General features: G+C 43.8%; 1 protein-coding gene across 9 annotated transcripts in view; it reads left to right on the top strand.

Moving 5' to 3' along the window:
* Nucleotides 1-23,084, top strand: part of HECW1 (HECT, C2 and WW domain containing E3 ubiquitin protein ligase 1) — a 349,770-nt gene that overhangs the window by 255,451 nt on the left and 71,235 nt on the right. For all 9 annotated transcript variants that reach the window (XM_061586857.1, XM_061586865.1, XM_061586862.1 and 6 more), the window contains 7 exons: nt 1,907-2,092; nt 2,585-2,719; nt 5,421-5,526; nt 6,674-6,770; nt 14,116-14,199; nt 15,030-15,139; nt 20,241-20,361. In XM_061586857.1, coding sequence (XP_061442841.1) covers nt 1,907-2,092; nt 2,585-2,719; nt 5,421-5,526; nt 6,674-6,770; nt 14,116-14,199; nt 15,030-15,139; nt 20,241-20,361 — 839 coding nt within the window. The remainder of the gene's footprint in view (nt 1-1,906; nt 2,093-2,584; nt 2,720-5,420; nt 5,527-6,673; nt 6,771-14,115; nt 14,200-15,029; nt 15,140-20,240; nt 20,362-23,084) is intronic.

The raw sequence follows: 23,084 nt of genomic DNA, 5'->3' as shown, positions 1-23,084 counted from the left end.
TTATTTGTCTTTTTCGTCCATGGTATCTGCAAAGATCTCCTCCAACATCACATTTCAAATGAGTTGATTTTTCTCTTGTCCACTTTTTTCACTGTCCAACATTCACATCCATACATAGAGATCGGGAATACCATGGTCTGAATTATCCTGACTTTAGTGTTCAATGATACATCTTTGCATTTGAGGACCTTTTCTAGTTCTGTCATAGCTGCCCTCACCAGTCCTAGCCTTCTTCTAATTTCTTGACTATTGTCTCCATTTTGGTTAATGACTGTGCCATTGATAATCCTTTACAAGTTCAATGTCCTCATTGTCAACTTTAAAGTTATGTAAATCTCCTGTTGTCATTACTTCAGTCTTCTTGATGTTCAGCTGTAGTCCTGCTTTTGTGCTTTCCTCTTGAACTTTCATCAGCATTTGTTTCATTACTGGTTTCTGCTAGTAGTATGGTATCATTTGCATATCTTAAATTATTGATATTTCTTCCTCCAGTTTTCACACCTCCTTCATCTTGGTCCAATCCCGCTTTCCATATGAAAAAGCAACATACAACACTTTAAAAAATATAGAATAAAAGCATAGAAATGCATAATCAATTCTGATGGTGCTATGCCCAAATACACTGTAATGGACTGCCTTCGAGTCGATCCGAACTTATGGCTACCCTATGAATAGGGTGTTCATGGTAAGCGGTATTCAGAGGGGGTTTACCATTGCCTCCCTCTGAGGCTAGTCCTCCACAGCTGGTTAGGGCCTGCTCAGCTTGCCACAGCTGCACAAGCCAGCCCCTTCCTTATCCGCAACTGCCAGCTGGGGGGCAACTGGGCTCCTTGGGGCTATGCAGCTTGACCACGGCTGCACAGGTGGCAGGGCACTTAACCCCTGAGCCACTCACTGTGGGGTGATCTTTAGCTGGCCCTTTACACCCAGGAGACACGAGCGGGGATTTGAACTCATAGACTCTGGACTCCCAGCCAGGATGTCCTCCCCACTGTGCTATACCAGCCTACACTGTAATATTGCTCCCTTGCAACTAGAGTTTGGTTTCCCATGCCCTGCATCCATGCCCACAGCATCAGCTATCGGGGAGAGCAACTTGGAAATTCAACTCCTCATCCCACAAACAAATACACACATGAAGAAGAGAGGATTATAGATCTGGATGGGAGACAACAACTACATAAAACATTTGCAAGAAACAAACAAAAGAATTGACCCAAATAGAGGGAAGATGCTCATCAATCAAAAAGCTGCTTAGTTGAGTAATCTGATCATGCAGTTCACGGCATCATTGAGAGTTTAAATGAAAATAAAAGATTCTGCACATGAGCCTACAAAGTATTTATTTATATAAATAAATAAATACAAAGTACTAGGCTCTGGCATAACATTAAATAACTTCTGCACCAAACCAGCTGATTTGGGGCAAAGGGACTGCTGAAATCTGATTGTGCATATGCAGAATATTATGTCACTTTCTGAGCCAAAGAAGGACTGGGGGAAATGACACTAAATTCTTACAGACAAGCATTACCAGCTGGACACATTCATGTGCTGAACCAGGTAATTATGAACTTTGGCAACATCGCTAGTAGTTGCATATAAACTGGTAAAGAGTTCCCTGGGGAAAGGGATTGTTAAACAACTCTGGGAAATGTAGCTTTGTGAGGGAAATAGGAGTCTCCTAATAACTCTCTGCATCCTTAAACTACAATTCCCGTGGTTCTTTGGGGGAAGCCATGACTGTTTAAAGTGATATAATAGTGCTTTAAATGTATAGTGCAGATGCTTTATTGTTTCAGACAAGGGAGGGTTACATGTATGATTCATGCTTGTTCTACAAAAGATAGAGTTGGCAGCTATGTAATGTAAGTTTTGCTGTTTTCTTCCTGCTTTTTCTATCCAGAGTGCCTATCGAGTTTTCACCAACAGCACCTGCTTAAAGCATATGATTCTGAAAATCCGCAGAGACGCTCGGAATTTTGAGCGGTATCAGCACAACAGGGACCTGGTAAATTTCATCAATATGTTTGCTGACACACGGCTGGAGCTTCCCCGAGGCTGGGAGATCAAAACTGACCAACAAGGGAAGGTACAAGAATTAAGTGGATATATTATTAGGTTCTTTGCAAGTTTCTGTGACTTATGTTACGAGGTTAGCCAAGAATGCCCAGTGGAGGGATGTTAAAAATGTATTAACTTTTAAGATTGTGCTTTATCCTCAGATGTCTTCTTTTGAGATAATGTTTAATCCAGTCACGTACATATTAACATGGGCTCCTTTAGAAGAAAGTGAGGGATCTACATTTAATAAATAAATAAACTATATGACTCTTCTGGGCCTAGATACATACACAGGACATAACTGTCTATAGGGAAGCAGGCAGCTGCGCAAGCACACAGGATAGATGGGCCACAAGCAGCTCAGCCTGCACCGCAGCGTCTGATTATTCAAACTGAGGAGCTAGGCAAGTGTCAGCAGCCTAGTGGAATCCTATTGAACTCATTCTCTTCTGTAGTTGCTTTCTTCTTCTTATTATTATTGTTATCATCATCATTCTTTTTTGTCATTATTTTATTGCAGTCCTTCTTCGTTGACCACAATAGCCGGGCTACTACTTTCATAGATCCCAGGATCCCACTTCAAAATGGCCGCCTACCCAACCATTTGACTCACAGACAGCATCTTCAGCGACTCCGTAGTTACAGTGCTGGGGAGGTACATTTCTTTGCTCTACCTAATTCATTAAGGTCTCTAGGTAAATAGGTACATTCAAAACAAAGTGATTTCTTCATATTTACCTTATGAGTTTTATAATTTGAAGGAAGTGGGTGAATGTAGTGTGCTATTTTGTATTGTATTAGAAACACATGTGGCCTGAAACCTGGGAGGGAGAATGACAATGAATTAAAATTCAGACACGCATGCCCTCTAAATTGAACCTCTGTTCAGCCCATTCACTAGCTGGCAGATATCAATAGCAAACTTCACACACCCTAACGTAACCTAGTATAAAAAGAAAAAAATAGTGGTACTTTACTTTCTGAGATTAAGGTGTATGGGGGTGGAGGGAAGGAGTACAATAGTGTTAAAGAAAGAGCTTGCCCAAATGTGAGTTCCTGGTATAATACAAAAAATAGCTGCAGGTGCTACCCTCAGAACAGCTTTAAATACCTTTGTAACAGATTTTCTTGTGAGTTTTTTTTATCCTGTAAAGGAATTAGGACAGATTCTTATCTGTTTAGTTTCTGGGCAATTTATCTTCTAGTTGTCAGCAGCAGATTGGAATGGGTTTTATATGTAGCTGGCTACCTGCAGAGCTGGCACTGCCAGCCCACAGATTATACAGATGTCTAGGTTGCCTGTAGAATGCACCATTTCAGGGTGGGGACCCTACAGTCATTCACAAAGTGCAGAGACAACAGCTCCTCCATGTGGATGGGCCTTGGTGGGAACACCAAACGTTCCAGCCTGGAGCGCACTGGCACAGTAGTTGAAGGAGTCATACACCAGCTCTAAGAAAGTAGGAGCAAACTAGCTAGGAGGCACCTGAAGCCAGGAAAAAAATATTGCCCCTCCTTCTATGTGGAATGGTGGTGATGATGTCAGGCAATGTGCTTGGTGATTTGAGAGCAGGGTTGAGAGCAATGGGTTTGGCCAGTGAGACCAGGTTTTGGTGTCTTTGGTGAAGGTTTTTTTTGGGGGGGGGCAGGAGCATGCATTTCTCCATCAGCCCTGACTTTGAAACTAAAGGGTGATCCCCACCTTCTATCTGAACTTCACTGATTCTACTTTCCTCTGTGGAATTTGAAAAAGGCAGAGAAATATTTTATTTGGAAGCCTGGGCCTTATCTCTCGTAAGCTTTGTCTTTGTTGTTCAGGAGTGCTATCTGCTTTGTGAATGGGCTTTGTACTGCATGCAGTCTTTCTGTAAAGATTTTCATTTTGGTTTGTTAAGTGCTTAATTCCTGATAATTTCTATAAATTTACCCTAACGCAACAGGAATAACTCCTCTGAGATTATTATAACTGTACTTATAACATAAAAAAGAAAGAGAACGTACTTAGCAGAAAGTTAGCAGAAAGTACATAGCAAGTTTATGTTTTCAGTAGTAGGCAACATTTTATTCATACCTTTCATTAGCATCAAAACATTTCTTATTTAACACATTAATTAGTATATTGGCTGGTTCCACATTATCTATGTTCTGTACCTCTACATATGTTCTCCTTTTCAGTGGTGACTCGTTTGTCACAATTAGCTGCTTTTTATATATAGCTAATTAAAAAGAACTGGTGCTTGGCTATGTTGTCCAAATTAAATAGGTACTTGCCTGAAACCTTGAATTTAACACTAACTCCTCAAATAGGTACATTTTCTCATTACAATGATATTCTAACACTGTAGATGATAACATACAGATATATACATATATACTCACTAAGGCTGAAAACTTGCACATAAGCTGAATGGCCCTGATCCAATTGGGCACCACACAACTTTTGAAGCTGCACACATCCTCTTTGGAAAGCACTAATCTTCAATGAGCTGTTGAGTAAGGAGGTGGGAGTGGTTAAATCTAATCTCCCTCTGTTCCCCTCCAAAGACATGTTTGGCAAGATTACTGATCTTCGAAAGAGTTCCATGTGTACAGTCCTGTCTACTAGATATAGGAGAGGAGTTGCATGCCATGTGCTCAGTTTGTCATCCGGCTAGGACTGGAGTGGGGAACCTCTGGTCTGCCAGGGGTCCAATTTGGTCCACAAGGCCATTTCCCCAAACCACTCCTACCTGTCAATCAGCTGGTGTCACTTGGGATGTCAGCTGATTGGCATGAAGGCAGGGTTAGATTCTCGCTTCCCATGGGGATGGAGATGAAGTGGTGAAAGTCTCCCCCACCCCCTGGGGCTGCCACTACTTCAGGGAGCAAGAGAAAGAAGCCTGTTTGGGAACCCTACAAGGGATTTGGACAGGTGGGTGGGACAACCCACCTGTCAATCTGGTGACATCATAATGACATAATGTGTTTAACAGGTGGATAGCCACACTCACCTGTCAAATTTGGCCCTGAGGCCTATCCTGACAAGGATCTGACCTGTGGAGCCAAAATGTTTCCCATCCCTCAGCTAGGAGCACATGCATATTGTCTCTACTTGAACTAGTATAGGAGTGGGATTTATGGGCATGTAACACAGTACAGGATTACAGCCTAAATTCTGATCATGACTAAGATTCTATTTCAACCAATAACATAGATCTTTCAAACCCTATTTCAGAACTGGGGTCAATAACCATAACACACAATCTGGCAGCTAAACATGGCTTCCCTGTAAATAAATACATATATTTAAAAATCATGCCAACTTTTTTTTATATTATTACTAGCAACCACTTTACAATACTTTGTTTTCATTCTAGGCATCAGAGGTCTCTCGAAACAGAGGAGTTTCTCTGTTGACCAGACCAGGCAACAGCCTGGTAACAGCAATTCGAAATCAGCACCATCATGAGTCTTTACCTCTGGGTATGTAGGATTGCCTTTCAGTGCATTTACATGATAACCCCTTACACAAGTTTCTCAACACACGAAGAAAACGCCTCTATAATTTCTTGTGTGTTCTGTTTTTATAAATGTGGCCTCATGTAGAGAAAGAGAGAATCAATGGTGAAACAAATGCCTCAGCTCCATCTGGTTGGAAAACATCGAGGTTTGAAGGGGGAAAGTAGTGGGCAAGGGAAGAATTAAACACCCGCTCCTGCCTGCTGCTTCTCCACTTCAAATCACAGCTTCCCTCCATCTTTGCCACAAATTTTTGAGCACTACTTCAGGTTCTCAGATCTGGATCTCTTGCTGAACATTTACTTCAGTCCTTTGTAAGTCACACTGAATATATGAGAGTAGGATAGAAAGGCTTTAAATAAATAAACTGCTACTTTTAGGTGAGTTGGCCTGAACTGCTTTAGGCAGCCCCAAGGATATTTTAAAACTTTTTTTCTTTGAACAGCAAACTAGGGATGGGGTGAAAAGCTTGAGCAAATATTAGAGTTAGCCCAATCTAGATAGGCACAGCTCTCCCCACAAGCAGGCCTTCCTGGTTTGAGCTTGCATTGGCTTTCATCCCATCATTCCTCTTATCTTTGATCTTGCTGTTCTTTCCCAAGGATGAATAAAAGGAATTGCCTTGGAGAAGAGGGAGAGATTGCAGGAAGGGAAGGGTACTCTGAAGCCTAGAAGTTGTCAGTGGGCGGCCTGGTGGGTGGCAAATTGTATGAAAAGTAGCTTTTTTCACACCAGGAAATTGAGTTGGATTATAAATCCCATGTTTCCTTGGTAGAAAATGGGATGTACAGCATTCTTTGTATTCATCGCAAGGTATGAGCATTGTGGAGTACTCTGCTATAACTTATTCCTAGAATGCCCTAGGCAATGACTGTATTATTACACTGTAATATACAGTGTATATTCTGCCTGGAGGAATCCTGGTCAGCAGTGTATGTATTAAAATATGTTTCATTGCTTGTCAAACTAGACTGATTGATTTATTTTATATGTGGCCTTTTCTACCAAGACATTCAAGTGGTTTACTGTTTAAGAATGCTAAAGCAAAGATAAAACAACCATTCTTTAATTGAAACTTCCATTATGTTTGTGTCCCCCCCCCTTGTTTCAGCATACAATGATAAAATTGTTGCATTTCTACGCCAGCCCAACATTTTTGAAATGCTGCAGGAACGTCAGCCAAGTTTGGCAAGAAATCATGCTCTCAGGTACTCTATTTTTTAGCTAAATTACTTCATATTTCTGGTACATGTAAAATGCAAGGGCCCATAGGTCAGTGGTAGAACACAGACTCTGCATGCACAAGGCCACAGGGTTATTAATTGGCATCTCCAGCTAAAGAATTTGAGGGAGAGAAGCTGGGAAAGTTTCCTTATAAAGTTTCTTTATAGATAAATTACACAGCCACAAGAGTGGCTGTACACTATAGCCAGCGTGGATTTTTCACATTCCGCAATGTTTAATTGAAAATACTCCCATGCCATTCTGATGCTTCCCATAAGCTCATTTCAAAACAAAACCTTACAAAACTTATAGTCCTGAACTCAGAAATGCTTGCTTAACAATCCTCTCAGTTTTACCTATCTTAAGCATGATAGCACAGGAGTAAATACCATTGAACTCTATAAGCATGCAAATGATCAAATCTGCCCTCCCTTCCCCCTTCCTTTGCCCCCCCTCCAATCTGCTCCTTCCCCTTCCCCCTCCCCCATGGTCAGTTTTACCTATCCCAACCACGATTGCACAGCAGTAAATCCACCTGAACTCAATAAACATGCAAATGATAAAACCTGTCCCTCCTCCTCCCCCTCCTGCCTACTCCCATTCCCCTCCTCCCCTCTGCCCTTCCTCCCCTCCCCATCCCCTGTAGTCAGTTTCACCTATCCTAAGCATGATGCTTACAGTAGTAGAATAACTCCCAGTCATGAATAGGCTAATAAACGTCTTGACTGGAGGGTAAACATGACCCAAAATCATGAATTTTGAGTGACAACTTGTGACCTACAAAACCAGATACAGTCCAACATATTATGGCTGATGCAAGGACACATGCACACACACATACCACCTCGCAAGCTCCGTTGTTGCAGTCCTGGACAGGCAACAAAAACAGGAGGTTTATTGAGTGGGCTATCACACATAGCTGGTGGGTTGAATTGGGCTTTGCAGGTAGACTCTGAGGTGATGAAAGTAGCATTACTCAGTTGTCATCTGTAAAGTACACTAATTTGTACCAGCTCGATTGTGGCCTGGGCCATCAATACATTCTATTTTGTTACAAATGTAACGTACAAAGAATATCCAGATATCTCAGTGAGACTTCCCCCACCCTTCCCTCATCCCCCACTCCCTTAATTTTTTCCAGCCTTGTTTGGTAATGTGTCTTATTTAGTTCTGAGGAGTAAACAAAATATTTTAGTTGCAAAGGGTTATACAGCCACAAGAGTGGCTGTCTACTATAGCCAGCATGGATTTTTCACATTCCGCAGTGCTAAATTGAAAATACCCCCACATGCCATTCTGCTGCTTTCCATAAGCTCATTTTAAAACAAAACCTTACAAAACTTATAGCCCTGAACTCAGAAATGCTTGCTTAACAATCCTCTAAATTTTCATGGCAATACACAAAACAGAGAGAATCAAGAGTTCAAAGTGTAAAAAGAGAGAGAAAAAAACCAGACCCCTTTTGGACTTTTTTCTGTCAGAGTTCTCATATTTTGCTGAAATTAATTAAAAATCAGCCATGTTCACAGAGTACCTGTAATCCTATTACTGACCTTGACCAACAAAGCAATCATAATGCCAAAATACAATTTAAATAACATCCCAGAAGAATATAAAGATCAAATAAGGAACAGATTTGAGGCTTTAAACTTAGTTGACAGAGATCCAGAAGAACTATGAAGTCAGAGACATTATCAGGGAAGAATGCAAAAAGACAATACCTCTAGTTAAAAAGAGAGAAAGTCCTCAATGGATGACTGAAAAAACTCTTAAAATGGTTAAAGAGAGAAGGAAACCAAAAGCAAGAGGAGATAAAAAGTATAGTCTTGCCTGCTGTTAAGGAAGGATGTGTTTTCAATATAAGTGGGTAGGGTAGGGGAACCAGGGGGCTGCCATTCATGTTTTGGAGGGCAAAGGGAGATACAGAGTGGGGAGACAGTTATGTCATCGGGGGAGATGGAAGCATAATAGGGTGTTGGTGCCCCCAAACTGTCTCCCCATTCAAATAATCTGGACAACTGTGGTGACAGTTCCCCTGGGTTGAAAATGGTGCTTGTGAATGCCAGGTCGGTGAATGGTAAAACAATGGCCATTCAGGATGAGCATGGCGACCTGGCTTGTATCACGGAGACCTGGTTGGATGAAGCTGGGGGGGGGGGTTAATCTCTCTCAGCTTTGCCCGCCAGGTTTCTCCGTGCAACAGCAGGGAAGACCTGGGGGACGGGGAGGTGGAGTTGCAGTGATCTATTGTGATACCATCTCCCTGACCAGGTGCCCTCTCCCATGGTCTTCAGGGTTCGAATGTGTATATTTGAAGTCGGGTGGCCGGGATAGAATAGGGATTCTGTTGGTGTACCGCCCACCCCGCTGCTCAACAGCCTTCCTGAGCTAGCCGGGGTGGTCTTGGGGTTGGTGTTGGAGTCCCCACAGCTTGTGGTATTGGGTGACTTCAACATCCATGCCGAGACCGCTCTGTCGGGAGTGGCTCAGGACTTCATGGCCTTCATGACAATCATGGGTCTGTCCCAAGCATTATCTGGCCCCACTCATGCTGCTGGCCACACTTTGGACCTTGTTTTCTGTGCGGGTTGGGATGATGGTGATCTTGGTGTGGAGGAACTCTCTGTAGTACCGTTGTCATGGACAGATCACTACCTGGTTGGGTTTAGACTCACTGGGACTCAGAACCTCTGCAGGGGTGGGGGACCAATTAGGATGGTCTGCCCCAGGAGACTGATGGATCCGGATGGTTTCCTGATGGCTCTTGGGGATTTTTCTGTCACCTTGGCAGGCGATTCTGTCGAAGCCCTGGTTGACCTCTGGAATGGGGAAATGGCCAGGGCGGTGGACACGATTGCCCCGGAGCATCCCCTCTCATGGAGTGGAGCCAAACCAGCTCCTTGGTTTACCAGAGAGCTGGCAACGATGAAACAAATAAGACGGGGAATAGAGCGATGTTGGCGGAAGACTCGGGTCTGACCAAACACGGGCTAGAGCCTATTTGAAGGCCTACTCCATGGCAGTGCGGGCAAAGAAGAAACTTTTCTTTTCTGCCACCATTGCGTCTGCCAGGAGCCATCCAGCGGAGCTGTTTCGAGTGGTCAGGGGTCTTTTACATTCAGGCCCCCGAGAGGGTAATATAGACCACTCAACAGCCCGCTGTCAAGAATTTGCACGGCACTTTGCAGATAAAGTCGCTCAGATTCGCTCCGACTTGGACTCTAAAATTGATACAGTCTCAAGGGATGTAACTTTGGCTCCTGCTTGTCCAATAACAATGGATTCTTTTCAATTTGTACAGCCCGAGGATGTGGACAAGATCCTTGGAGAGGCGAGAGCCACCACATGTTTGCTAGACCCTTGCCCTTCCTGGCTCATTAAGAGTGCCAGAGGGGGACTGGCCAACTGGGTGAGGGGAGTGGTAAATGCCTCTTTACAACAAGGCAGAATTCCATTGTGCCTAAAAGAGGCAATTGTATGGCCTTCATTGAAAAAGCCCTCCCTGGATCCCTCTATAACGGGTAATTTTCGGCCAGTCTCCAGCATTCCATTTCTGGGTAAGGTAATAGAGCGTGTGGTGGCCGCCCAGCTCCAGAGATTCTTGAATGAAATGGATTATCTTGACCCATTTCAGTCTGGTTTTAGACCCGGCTACGGGACAGAGACGGCTTTGGTCGCCTTGATGGATGACCTACGCAGAGAGCTGGACAGGGGGAGTGTGTCCCTGTTGGTTCTACTGGACCTCTCAGTGGCTTTCGATACCGTCGACCATGGTATCCTTCTGGGCCTCCTTGCCGGGATGGGACTTGGGGGCACTGTGTTGCGGTGGCTCGGCTCCTTCCTGGAGGGACGAATCCAGAAGGTGGTGCTGGGGGATTCCTGTTCGACTCCTTGGCCATTGACATATGGCGTCCCTTAGGGCTCAGTTTTGTCCCCCATGTTATTTAACATCTACATGAAACCACTGGGTGAGGTTGTCTGGGGGTTTGGGGTTCGGTGTCATCAGTATGCGGATGACACCCAACTCTATTTCTCCTTTCCACCTAAAGCCAAGGAAGCTGTCCTGGTCCTGAACCAGTGCCTGGCATCAGTGATGGCCTGGATGAAGGCGAACAAATTGAAATTAAATCCAGACAAGACAGAGGTGCTCCTGGTTAGTCGAAAGGCAAATCAGGAAATAGGGATTCAGCCTGTGCTGGATGGGGTTACACTCCCCCTGAAGACACAGGTTCGCAGTTTCGGTGTGCTCCTGGACTCAGCTTTGAATTTGGAGGCCCAGCTCTCTGCAGTGGCCAGGAGTGCTTTTGCCCAGCTAAGACTGGTGTGCCAGCTGCGCCCGTTCCTGGAGACATCTGATTTGACTACAGTAATGCATGCCTTAGTTACATCCCGTTTACATTACTGTAACGCACTCTACGTGGGGCTGCCTTTGAAGACTGTTCGGAAACTTAAACTGGTACAAAGAGCTGCAGCCAGAGTGCTAACTGGGGCTGGTTACAGGGACCATACAACCCCCTTGTTACGACAGCTCCACTGGCTGCCAGTTTGTTTCCGGTCACAATTCAAAGTGCTGGTCCAGGCTATTTGTCAGACCGTATCTCCCCATATGAGCCTGCCCGGGCATTGAGATCCTCAGGAGAGGCCCTTCTCTCAGTCCCAACACCTTCGCAAGCACGATTGGTGGGGACGCGAGATAGGGCCTTCTTGGTGGCTGCCCCCAGGTTCTGGAACTCTCTTCCTAGGGAAGCATGAATGCTTCCTTGCTATCCTTCCATCGGCAGGCAAAGACTTTTTTATTCCGACAGGCTTTTGGACTAGAAGATGTTTAAGATAGGGCCTCATAAGGTCTGTTGTATTGTTCTATGGTCCTATTCTTAATGTTTTAAATTGTCTTAGTATCTTAAGTGTATGTTTCATGGTTTTAATGTCACGAGTAGTTTAATTCTATTTTCATTGTATATTTTTGTATTTTTTTTACCTATGTGTAGTTTTTATTTGTAAGCCGCCCTGAGTTCCAGTTTTGGAAAAAGGGCGGGGTAAAAATAAAGATTCATTCATTCATTCATTCAAAAACATGGTCAGAACCCTAAATGCAACAATACAGCAACCGGAACTTAGGGACAAAGAGAACCATTACAATAGTTATTGTATAGAAATGGAAGAGCACAACAAAAAGGGAAGAACAAGAGTCCTATTCCAAAAGATTAGAGAAATGAAAGGGAAATTTAAACCAAGAGTTGGGATGTTGGTTAATAATCAACAGGGGAACACACTGACTGGCCTAGATAAAATAAAAGGAAGATGAAAGCAATACACTGAAGAACTCTATGAAAGAGAAGCCAGGCTGACAGATTCATTCAAAGAGGAACCGTATGGCGAAGAACCAGAAACCGCAAGATTTTTTGCCTATCAGTGAATTATATTTAGTTCCCAGAGGAATATAAATCGGCTAACAAAAGTATAGGAGAGTCAGAATTCCTGCTGTATATAAAATGCAGGTTTCTGTTGATAAGAATTATTCACCATCAAATTATTCCAGATTTTTTTTCCAACTAACCTTAGTAATTGCTCTTCCTTCCTTGTATGTCCTTTTTAGCAGAGAGCAGACTTGACTATTAAAAGGCTGAGACAGTTTAGCGGGTGTGTAATGGGATTTGTAACATGATCCATTCACCTTTAGGTCATTTTCTTCAACTTGCATCTTAGGTCACTGGTGGCCAAAGGCTACCCATCCTCTGGTTATCGAGCAGCCTGGTTTGAATGCAAATTCCCACTGGCATTTTCTTCCATGAAGCACAACACATTAATGCTGAATTAAGTAAACCCAGGAACTTTGGGTGCCTAATACCAAGCACATTCGTAATAGTTCAGTTGACATGGTTCCACTGAGTTTGCTGCCATGCTCACTCACTCTATCTATCTATCTATCTATCTATCTATCTATCTATCTATCTATCTATCTATCTATCTATCTATCTATCTATCTATCTATCTATCTATCTATCTATCTATCTATCTATCTATCTATCTATCTGTCTGTCTGTCTGTCTGTCATTTGATTTATATCCCGCCCTTCTTCCCAGTAGAAGCCCAAGTTGCTCTTAGCCAAGTTGCTTGCTGGAACAGAACAGAATGTGTTGCTCTTTTCAAGTGAGGATCTCAGAATTAATCATGGTTCCAAACTACAGTTTTCACTACGGTTGTAGGCAGCATTAGACTGACAGAGACTTACCCAGTTCCCAGTATTCCAAGGAGGGGCAGTTTGCAGCAGAAAAACAACAGGGAATTAAGCTTAAGCCTTTTCTCGCCCACTACTTTTCCATTGAAGTCCCCTAGCTCATTTTTCCCCATGGTGGGGGGAAGTATGTTTGACCCATGAGTGTGGGATAAACATAGGTCTGGAAACCCAGCAGGGGTGAAAACAGTTGGAAGATGGGGAGCTTGGGGGGGGGAGTTAAGCACATTCTGTCTGTTTTTCCTCTGCAAATCACTCTCCCCCAAATCTATTTTAGATTGGAAAATCGGCTGTTAAATTACATTACATGCATTTGCAGCATAAAAGGTAGTTTGGCCTCAGGGCTTGCTATTTTGGACACATGATTTTGCCTTCAGAAAAAGAAATGGCCCTTACTGCCCTCTAAGGCCACAATGCTACAAACACAAGAAAGAGCCATGGCTTACAGACATTTGCCCCCTTTTCCCCATTTCTTTGGACTCCTGTTTCTCTATGACCACCACTACTATTGTCAAATACCATACAGCATTTCCAGGTTTTTCAGAGCCCTCTAATCTCATAGCCCTTCTCACCTCATTTTCCTGCCTGGTCTTACCTTTACCTTGTCTTTCTTTTTCACCTACCCATCCCCCAGATTCCTCTTTCTCAACCCATTTCCAACTCTGCGCCCTTTCTTTATTGTCTGAGCTTAATGATTTGCTTCCTTACTTTCTTGGGCCTTTTCCCAATCTTCAGCCTTCTCCAAAAAGCTACTCAAGTTTAACCCTAGTGCTTGCGTGAGGTTTTAATCTCAGACAATCTTTTCCCTTCTTACACAGCCAAACATTCTGCCAGCTTTATTCCTGGAGCATTTGGAATATTTGTAAACCAGCTGAGCCAACTGGAGTGAGAAGATTTGTCACTACAAATTCAGTGCAATATAATTTGATCTTAATCAAGACATTGGTGTTGATTATAGGTCACTGGTTATTTTTCAGCACTAGCAATGTTTGTATCGGCTTTTGGAAGAGAAATAGAACTGGTGTTGCAGAACAGAAGTGCACCTATGTTTCTTCTTAGTAGTATTGCAGCTTCTTTCTGTGTTGGCTTTTCAGGGAGAAGATTCACTACATTCGGACAGAAGGTACAAATGGGCTTGAAAAGTTGTCCTGTGATGCAGATTTAGTAATACTACTGAGGTAATAAATTTGGTGATAACTGGATACTTCCCCCCCCCAATTTCTGAGCAGCCTTTTCCAGCTACAACCCAACAAGCCACACCCCAAATCCAGGGGAATTTCTGTGCATTTATCAAGCACAGTTGAGAGAATACGGATGCTGAGTTTCTAATAAGAGAGGCATGAGTGTTTTTGGAATTAATACAACTTGTGAATTTGGCTTTTTAAAATCCTGATTTACCTCAGATAAGATGAAAACACTGGCAAAAGTATGTTTGTATTACATACTTAATGAAACACATAGAACAATATCCAGTTTTAGTCAATGGATCTACTCCGAGTATGATTCAGTTGGATGTAACTCATAACACCCTCCTTTTAATAGACAGTTCTCTGTTTTTAAAAGGCTTCTTCCATCTACTTTTTAGATATGAGTGTGGGGCAGTCTGGAGCCTAGCCCAACCTACAGAAAATGATAGAATGAAGAAGCTAGGGCCAGGGAAACCTCAGTCGTCTCCTGACAATGCAGGGGATGGGGCTCTGGCATTACTTATTAAGGCTGTTTGTGGAGCTAACGGAGGAGGAGGGGAGAAAGGAGGGAAAGGCAAATAACCTCTGATCCCTCCCAGTGAGGCCGTTCTCTATGCTTGCCTTTGGGGGGTGACTGCTCAGGCTGGAGAGGACTGGAAACTCTCATCACAGATTATCATCCTGTGAGTGCACCCCGTGAAAACATAATGCAGTGATAGGGAAATTAATTCCTATAGTTCAGAATTTCCCCATCTGCTTATTTATGTGCATTTTTGTCACTTGTAAATGAACCAAGCTTCTTCCATTTCTCCCCTTGTCAGCCTTTTTGAAGAAGATGTTATGTCTTATATACCCCTTCAAGCAGCTTTCCATCCTGGGTACAGCTTTTCGCCTCGGTGCTCACCCTGCTCATCACCTCAGAATTCTCCAGGTAAAGCACTGGAAAATAATATTTTATGGTCAGATTCTTCCTTCTTGTCCCCCATAATGTTTTATCTGATAGACTACCATGCTGTTGTTGTTTTTCTTAAGTGGCTATATTTTTATTTCAAGACAGAAATGTGTGAACAGATAGCAAAAGTGATTGCAGCAATGGAGTAAGGGAAATAATGTGGGGTAGGGTTCAGCATGACTTACATGCATGTCCCTTTGGGTGCAAAAATCAAACACCCTTCATCCCCACTCTGTATCTCAACAGCGCAGATATATGAAAAATTAATTAACTGCCCCTGTTGCATCTAGTTTGATCCTAAAAATCTGAAGGGAACTAGCATGGTGAGTATCGTTATGGAAAGAAGTCTGCTGGCCATTGAAGTTGCTTCCAAAGGTGGCTGGAATCTCCCAGTAGAGACTATTCTGAGTGATAGCCACAACTCATCAATGTTTTGGCACAGAATTTGGAAATTATGTGTATGTTGGGACCATTCCCCTCTTTCTTTCTCAGATAAATGCTTTGCAAGCAACATTGCACTCAAAATACCTTCTTTTGTGAGGCATAGAAAAATCTGACAAAACAAAAGAAGCTTGGCAAAGGGTTCTGCTTGCCCACAGCTTTCTTCCTATTTTCCAGAACAGATTATCAGCAGCCTGCCATTCTCTATCCAAAAATGAACCTTCTCCAATACTTTGCTTTTCCACCCATTATCGAGGCATGTTTGATGTTTTGCTTTCCTGTGGACAATAATATGACTTTATTTTCATCATCTCCTCTAAATGAGATGAGGAAATGGGATTTCACGGCTCCCTTTCTCTTACCCTGCTTTAACGCAGCATACATTGGCAGGAAAGAATAAATCAGCTGCTTTCAGGGTGCTGGCTTCAAAGCAAAATGAGTCCCAAATTACTGATGATTTCCTCTTAATGGGGAACATGTTAGAGAATTGTGTTTTGCTCACACATAAATCCTGTCATGACACAAAGAGTGGGCTTCCCCCCCCCATTTGCTGCAGTACTAGGGGACTGGAGAAGACCTGCCCTAGGAGTGAGTATCTGAGCATCTGGGTGCTTGCTTGCTCACTCCCTGGGTTGCTGTCTCTTGAGACAGTTGAAGCCCCTGATAAGTACTGCAAGGATTGGGACCCCCTGCCTGACCCTGGCTCCAGAGAGAGGCTGCAGTTAACCTTGCAGCGTTTTGCATCAGCTCCTGGTTGGGTCAGGGGGCATAAAAGCCTGGCTGCCCTTGGGCGGTGGGTTTGCCCCTGGCGGGGTTACCCCTTAGGGAGTCCTGAGGGCAAAGGTGCTACCCCCTGCTATTTTTTTAACCAATCTAGAGAAGATTGGTAGTTGGGAGAGTGTATGGTGCATGTGTAGTTCCTGTGCAGGGTGAGAGCCTGTGCAGTAAACTGAACGATAGAAGAAAGTCGCCAGAAACGTTCAGAATGAGAGTCTGTAACTGGAAGAAGGCTGGCCCTCCCTGGATGTGAGTGGGGGGAGAGTAGATGTGCCCTCTTTGAAAGATTTTGAGTGGGTCTGACTGTTCCCAATTCTCTCAGAGGCCTACTGGAATAATTGGCTCCAACAGGTTTTTTTGGTGGGCTCTTGTTGGGTCCATATCAGGTTTTTAGGAGGAGTCTTAGTAAGGAAGAACATGGGTGATGCCACCCCAATTTCAGTGATCATGGGCAGAGGGAGGTATAGCCACGGGGAGGTGGTGAACTACCATAGAAGATGAGGGCAAGGCTGTCTCACAGATGGGTTCCTCGTTGCTCATCTGCTGTGCCCACTGGCTTGTGTGTAGTGTTGTTTAACGCTTGTTTGATGTTGTTTAATGTTTAATAAGACCACACTCATCCATGATTTGATTGTGGATGAAGGTGCCAATTTGGTGTGCATTACTGAGACCTGGGTGGGTGAGCTGGGAGGAGTTGATCTGACCCAGCTTTGCCCACCTGGATACTCGGTGCAACAGCAGCACAGGCTGCAGGGACCAGGGGGGGTGGGAGTTGCTGTGGTCTACAGAACTTCCATCTCTGTCACCAGGAAACCACTCTGTCTTGGAGCTGGCTGTGAGGGCCTGCACCTGGTGTCGGGTCAAGGAGATAGTAAACCAGGGTTGCTGCTAGTGTACTGTCCACCCTGCTGCCCAGCAGCTTCTCTGACCGAGCTGATGGAGGCCATCTTCGCTGTGGTATTGGAGGAGCTCAGAACGATAGTCCTGAGTGATTTCAGTGTCCATACTGAGGCTGCCTCTAGTGTTCCGGCTCAGGACTTCATGGCCTCCATGATGACCATGGAGCTATCTCAAGTTGTCATCGGCCTGACGCACAGGGCAGGGGACACCCTTGGCTTGGTTTTTGCTCCAGGTGGACGAAGGAGTGGTCTGGAGATGGGGGTGGTGGATGTCACCCCATTGTCATGGTCAGACCACTTCCTAGTGAAGTTTAGACTTATGGCTGCGATCCTCCCCTGCAAGGGTGGTGGAAAGATTAAGATGGGCCGCCCCAGAGACTAATGGAATCCACAGGATTCCTGAATGCCCTGGGGGAGATCCAAGTAGATAGAGCAGGTGACCCTGTTGAAGCCCTTGTCACGCTATGGAACAGTGAGGCGTGTCGGGCTCTTGACACGGTTGCTCCTGAGCACCCTCTCAGGCATTGTGGAGCCCGGTTTGCACCTTGGTACACCAGTGAGCTAAGGGCAATGAAATAGGCTGGATGACGGCTAGAACACGAATGGTGAAAGACGTGCTGTGAGGCTGATCGGGCACAAGTAAAACATCATAACCATGCCTACTATGTGGCAGTGAGGGCAGCGAAGAACGCCCACTTCTCTGCCATCATCACATCCTCAAGTAGCTGTCCAATTGAGTTTTTTCCGTATTGTCAGGGGTCTGTTGACATCCACTCCAGGAAATGGAGTTGTAGACCCTTCGAAGGCCCACTCTGAATTGTTTGCAAGGCACTTTATGGGTAAAGTTGCTCGCTTCCGAAGCAATCATTATGCACCTGAACCACTGCCTGGACTCGGTGGTGGGCTGGATGAGGGCCAGTAAACTGAATATGAATCCTAGGAAGATGGAGATGCTGTGTGTTGGTGGTTCTCAAGTTTGGATAATTGGTGAGTTGCCTGTTTTGGATGGGGTCATACTCCGTCTGAAAGAGCAGGTCCATAGTCTGGGGGCACTCCTTGATTCATCTTTGTCACTAGAGGCTCAGGTGATCTCAATGGCTAGGAGTGCCTTTCACCAGCTTCGATTGGTAAGACCTCTGTGGCCATTTCTGGAATGGGATTGCCTGACCACTGTTGCCCATGCACTGGTAACCTCCAGGCTGGATTACTATAATGCGCTGTATGTGGGGCTACCCTTGAGGTTGGTCCAGAAGCTGGAGCTGGTGCAAAATGTGGCAGCAAGACTGCTCACTGGGGCAGGGTGTTGCCAACATGTCACCCCACTGGTGAAAGAATTGTACTGGCTACTTATTAGCTACCAGACTAAGTTCAAAGTTCTAGTTTTGGTGTACAAAGCCCTATACAGCTTGGGACCAGGATACCTGAAAGACCATCTTATCCCTTATATACCCAGTTGATCACTGCACTCTGCAGGTGAGGGCCTCCTGCAGATACCATCTTATCAGGAGGACCGTTCCGAACAATATAGGAAATGGACCTTAAGTGTTGTGGCACCTCTCCTTTGGAATTCCCTCCCCTTAAATATTACACAGGCACCATCTCTGTTATATTTTCAGCACCTACTGAAGACCTTCCTCTTTCAACAAGCCTTTTGAGACCTTATCCCAGTCTGCGTCTGTGTTGGAATTTCCTTTTTAATATGTTTTTAAATCTTTTGGGGTTTTAAAAAAATATTTTAAAGCTTTTTTAAAAAAAAAATAAAGATGTTTTGTTTTAATATATTTTTAAAGTCTGTTTTTATGATGGTTTAAAGTCTTTTAGTACTTTTGTTTGCCACCCTGGGCTCCTACCGAGAGGAAGGACAGGTAATAAATAAAATAATAAATAAATAAATAAATAAATTTTGTACAGCTGAAACTCTTCAGGCAACAAAGAAAAATTAAGAACTTATATCCCCAGATACATAGAAGTGTTTTCTAGAAAACAAAACATTGTATACCCACTGCAAATGGTCTCCCAGCATCATGCTCTTCACTTTGCCTATGTAACATGTAATAATCCAGTATATAATACTATTACCCTGTCAAGGTCATCCAATGAAGCTGAGTGGTGGGTGATTCAAGACCAACAAAAGTGCTTCTTCACATGGTGCATAGTTAAACTGTAGAATTTGCTAGACGTAGTAATGGCTACCAACTCAGATTGCTTTGGAATGGTTTACACAAATCCATGGAGGATAAGGCTATCCATAGCTGTTATCAATGATGGCTGCGTACTCCCTTTGGGATCAGAATGCCAGTTGCTGCAGAACAATAGTGGGAAGAGTGCTGTGCCACTTGTGTCCTGCTTCTGGGCTTCCCATTGGCCTCAGCTGACCAAAGTGGGCAACAGGATGCTGGCCTAGATGGGCCATTTGTTTTCTTACTCACAACATAGTATCACCACATTGTGGATTTCTCTGCTCTGCCCCATTGCCAGCAATGAACATCCTGATCACATTGCAGCAACTTGTCAGAGAAGTGGGGCACCAGACACAAACCTGGCATGGAAGGAGAAGTTTATGTCTGAGCTCTATAAGAGCTGCTCCGCATCCTGCTGTTTGTGCTGTTGCAATTGCATAAATCACAGCAGCCATCTGAAGAGCCAAAGCTCTTCAGATGCTGCTTCGTATGGTCAACAGCTTAATTTAAACCCAACCTTGCCACAAGCCCTCCAACAGCCCCACATGCTCCTCCAAGGGATTACGTGGAGGCTTCCAAGCATCTGAACCAGGCCCATACGCTATCAATGGGAAATAAATGTGCATTCTCTTTTAAGTAAGATTGTACAGAAGGGCCCTTCATGTGTCTGATCCAATAATACTGAAGGTAAGATTTTTTTTTTATCAAATGTTGGCTGAAAACACTACCTGTATAAAGTTACAAAGCTTCTTTAGATGCTGACTTCTGTTTTCCCCTCATCAGGCTTACAGCGTGCTAGTGCAAGAGCACCCTCTCCTTACAGGAGAGATTTTGAAGCCAAGCTTCGCAACTTTTACCGAAAACTAGAAGCTAAAGGATTTGGCCAGGGTCCAGGTAAAATTAAGTGAGTATGTATTATGGATCCCTACATACTATTTATTATGCATTAAATATATCTATCCTGAGGACAAGTAATTGCAATGTAAGCATTTAAAAAGGGAGCCCTGTTGGGAAAGATTACAGTCCAAGGGGTGGAGGCAGATCAAGGACAGGAAAAAAGGCAAAACATAAATATACGTATTGTGATCTTTGATCATTCACAATGGGCAGATCAGGGCGTAGGAAGGAGGGAAATCTCCCACTCCTTGTGTGTCATCTAGGGGCATTATGTGTGGAGTGTTAATAAGATGTAGGTGATTTGTGGCCATTTTCTCTGAATGTAGCCAAATCCTGATCACAAGAGATCACAGAGCCATTAGCTAACTGGGAAGCCAAGAAGAGCTGACAGAAGGTTGTCCAACCCTTCTCAGCCTAATGTACCAGATGGCTTTCTTCCCTAGACAAGCCTATTCCTAAGTTGTGTAGTATCATAAGTTGCTGGGAAATTCAAGAATCAGGAATGTCTAGACAACATGTGCTGAAAATGGGGGGGCCAGTTGAAGTAGGTGTGCTAAGAAAAAAATCTGCTATTGACTTTTACTTTGAACATACCGATTTTACTCAAACCATTGACTCAAACATTGCACAACCAGGCAAGATTTCTCAAGGTCATCCATAAAACTGGTCCAGAGGTTAAATATATGATGTATGTATGTGCTGAGTATGTTGACTTTCATGGATATGTTGGGCCAAACTACACGCAACTAAGGAGCATTGAGTGCATTTAAATCCTTATGGCTTCTCCTTTGGGGGATTAGTTTACAGTGAGGATTTTCAGCATAGAAACGGAGGGTGGAGGGACAGCCTGTTTATGAGCCCTTTCTTCACCTGCAACTCCTCCCTCCTAAAGCCCTTTCCTCCCTCCCCTGCAAAGTGCCAGGCAGTGTTTTCAATAGGAAATACATTTCTGGAACCTCCTGGTGAAAATCCAGTTGGGGAAGAATGGCAGCAGAAAAGTGTAGGCATGGAAAGAGTTCAACTCTCCTTCTCCCCAATTCTTCAGTACAAATTGCCCCCTCCCAAATGTGCTTTTCCGTGGGAGAAGGAGCCTTTGTGGCTTAAATACATGTGTAAAGTGTAGTTAATAGTTTGGCCTTAACGCCCCCCCCCATATGCACCCACCTATAATAAAAATCAAGGCTTGCCTCATCTCAAAAAGGATATTATAGTGTTGGAAAAGGTTCAGAAGAGGGCAACCAGAATGATCAAGGGGATGGAGCGACTCCCTTACGAGGAAAGCATTTGGGGCTTTTTAGTTTAGAGAAAAGGCGGGTCAGAGGAGACATGATAGAAGTGTATAAAATTATGCGTGGCATTGAGAAAGTGGATAGAGAAAAGATCTTCTCCCTCCCTCATAATACTAGAACTCGTGGACATTCAAAGAAGCTGAATGTTGGAAGATTCAGGACAGACAAAAGGAAGTACTTCTTTACTCAGCGCATAGTTAAACTATGGAATTTGCTCCCACAAGATGCAGTAATGGCCACCAGCTTGGATGGCTTTAAAAGAAGATTAGACAAATTCATGGAGGACAGGGCTATCAATGGCTACTAGCCGTGATGGCTGTGCTCTGCCACCCTAGTCAGAGGCAGCATGCTTCTGAAAACCAGTTGCCGGAAGCCTCAGGAGGGGAGAGTGTTCTTGCACTCGGGTCCTGCTTGCAGGCTTCCCCCAGGCACCTGGTTGGCCACTGTGAGAACAGGATGCTGGACTAGATGGGCCACTGGCCTGATCCAGCAGGCTCTTCTTATGTTCTTATGTTATAAAGCTTTTTATTTCTCACTATTTCTTTCCATGCTTTCTGAATATTTTGAGATCTGACCTCTGTAATTTTCTGGTGCTTGTTTGTGCAGTTCACATTCTGAATGGTTTGGCAGCTGACTTGCCTTTCCAAGGGATAGTCAGAAGCACACAATGCCTCAGCCTATTCTTCTAAGGCATTTTCTGGGCATCTGGATGACTTCAAAGCTCAGCCTGGCTTCAATCCCAAACCACTTTTGTTGTGGAAATGGCTCTGAAATCTAAGCAATTTAATCCAGACCAGTGTTACTGGTGGAATATGCTACCGTGAGCCAGAAGCACTAACTGCTGACTACTTGTTCATGCCATCTAACCTTGCTAAGCAAGTACATGGGAAGAAATAAAAAAAAGATGAATGGTCCACTCCTAAAAGTACCACTTTAATTGAAATATTATTGAACTGCTGAGTGCTTCTGTTCCGTTATATATCCAGTTGATCACTGTGCTCTGCAGGTGTGGGCCTCAGGAGGTCTGTTCTACACAATATAGGAATTGGACCTTTAGTGTTGTGGCACTGACACTTTGGAATTCCCTCCCCTTGAATATTAGGCACCATCTCTGTTGTCTTTTTGATGCCTGCTGAAGACCTCCTTCTTTCAATAAGCCTTTTATACTGAGACCTTTATTCCAGTCTGCATCTGTACTAAAATAATTTTAAAGATGTTTCATATATGTTTTTATTGTTTTACTGCTTGTTTGCCACCCTGGGCTCATTTGGAAGGAAGGGTAGGATATAAATTTTAATAAATAAATAAGATAAAATAAAATACTGAAGGGTAGCTGTAAAGAATGGGAAATTAAATGTCCATTTCAATTTTGTATTTTAAAATAAGTATTTGATATATATGGAATATTCTTCAGATACTTTTCTACAATCTCTAAAACCTT

Source organism: Rhineura floridana, chromosome 10 (assembly GCF_030035675.1).
Source record: "Rhineura floridana isolate rRhiFlo1 chromosome 10, rRhiFlo1.hap2, whole genome shotgun sequence".
Lineage (NCBI taxonomy): Eukaryota > Metazoa > Chordata > Lepidosauria > Squamata > Rhineuridae > Rhineura > Rhineura floridana.
Note: the sequence above shows the minus strand (reverse complement) of the source record. Positions and strands in the feature narration are given on the sequence as shown.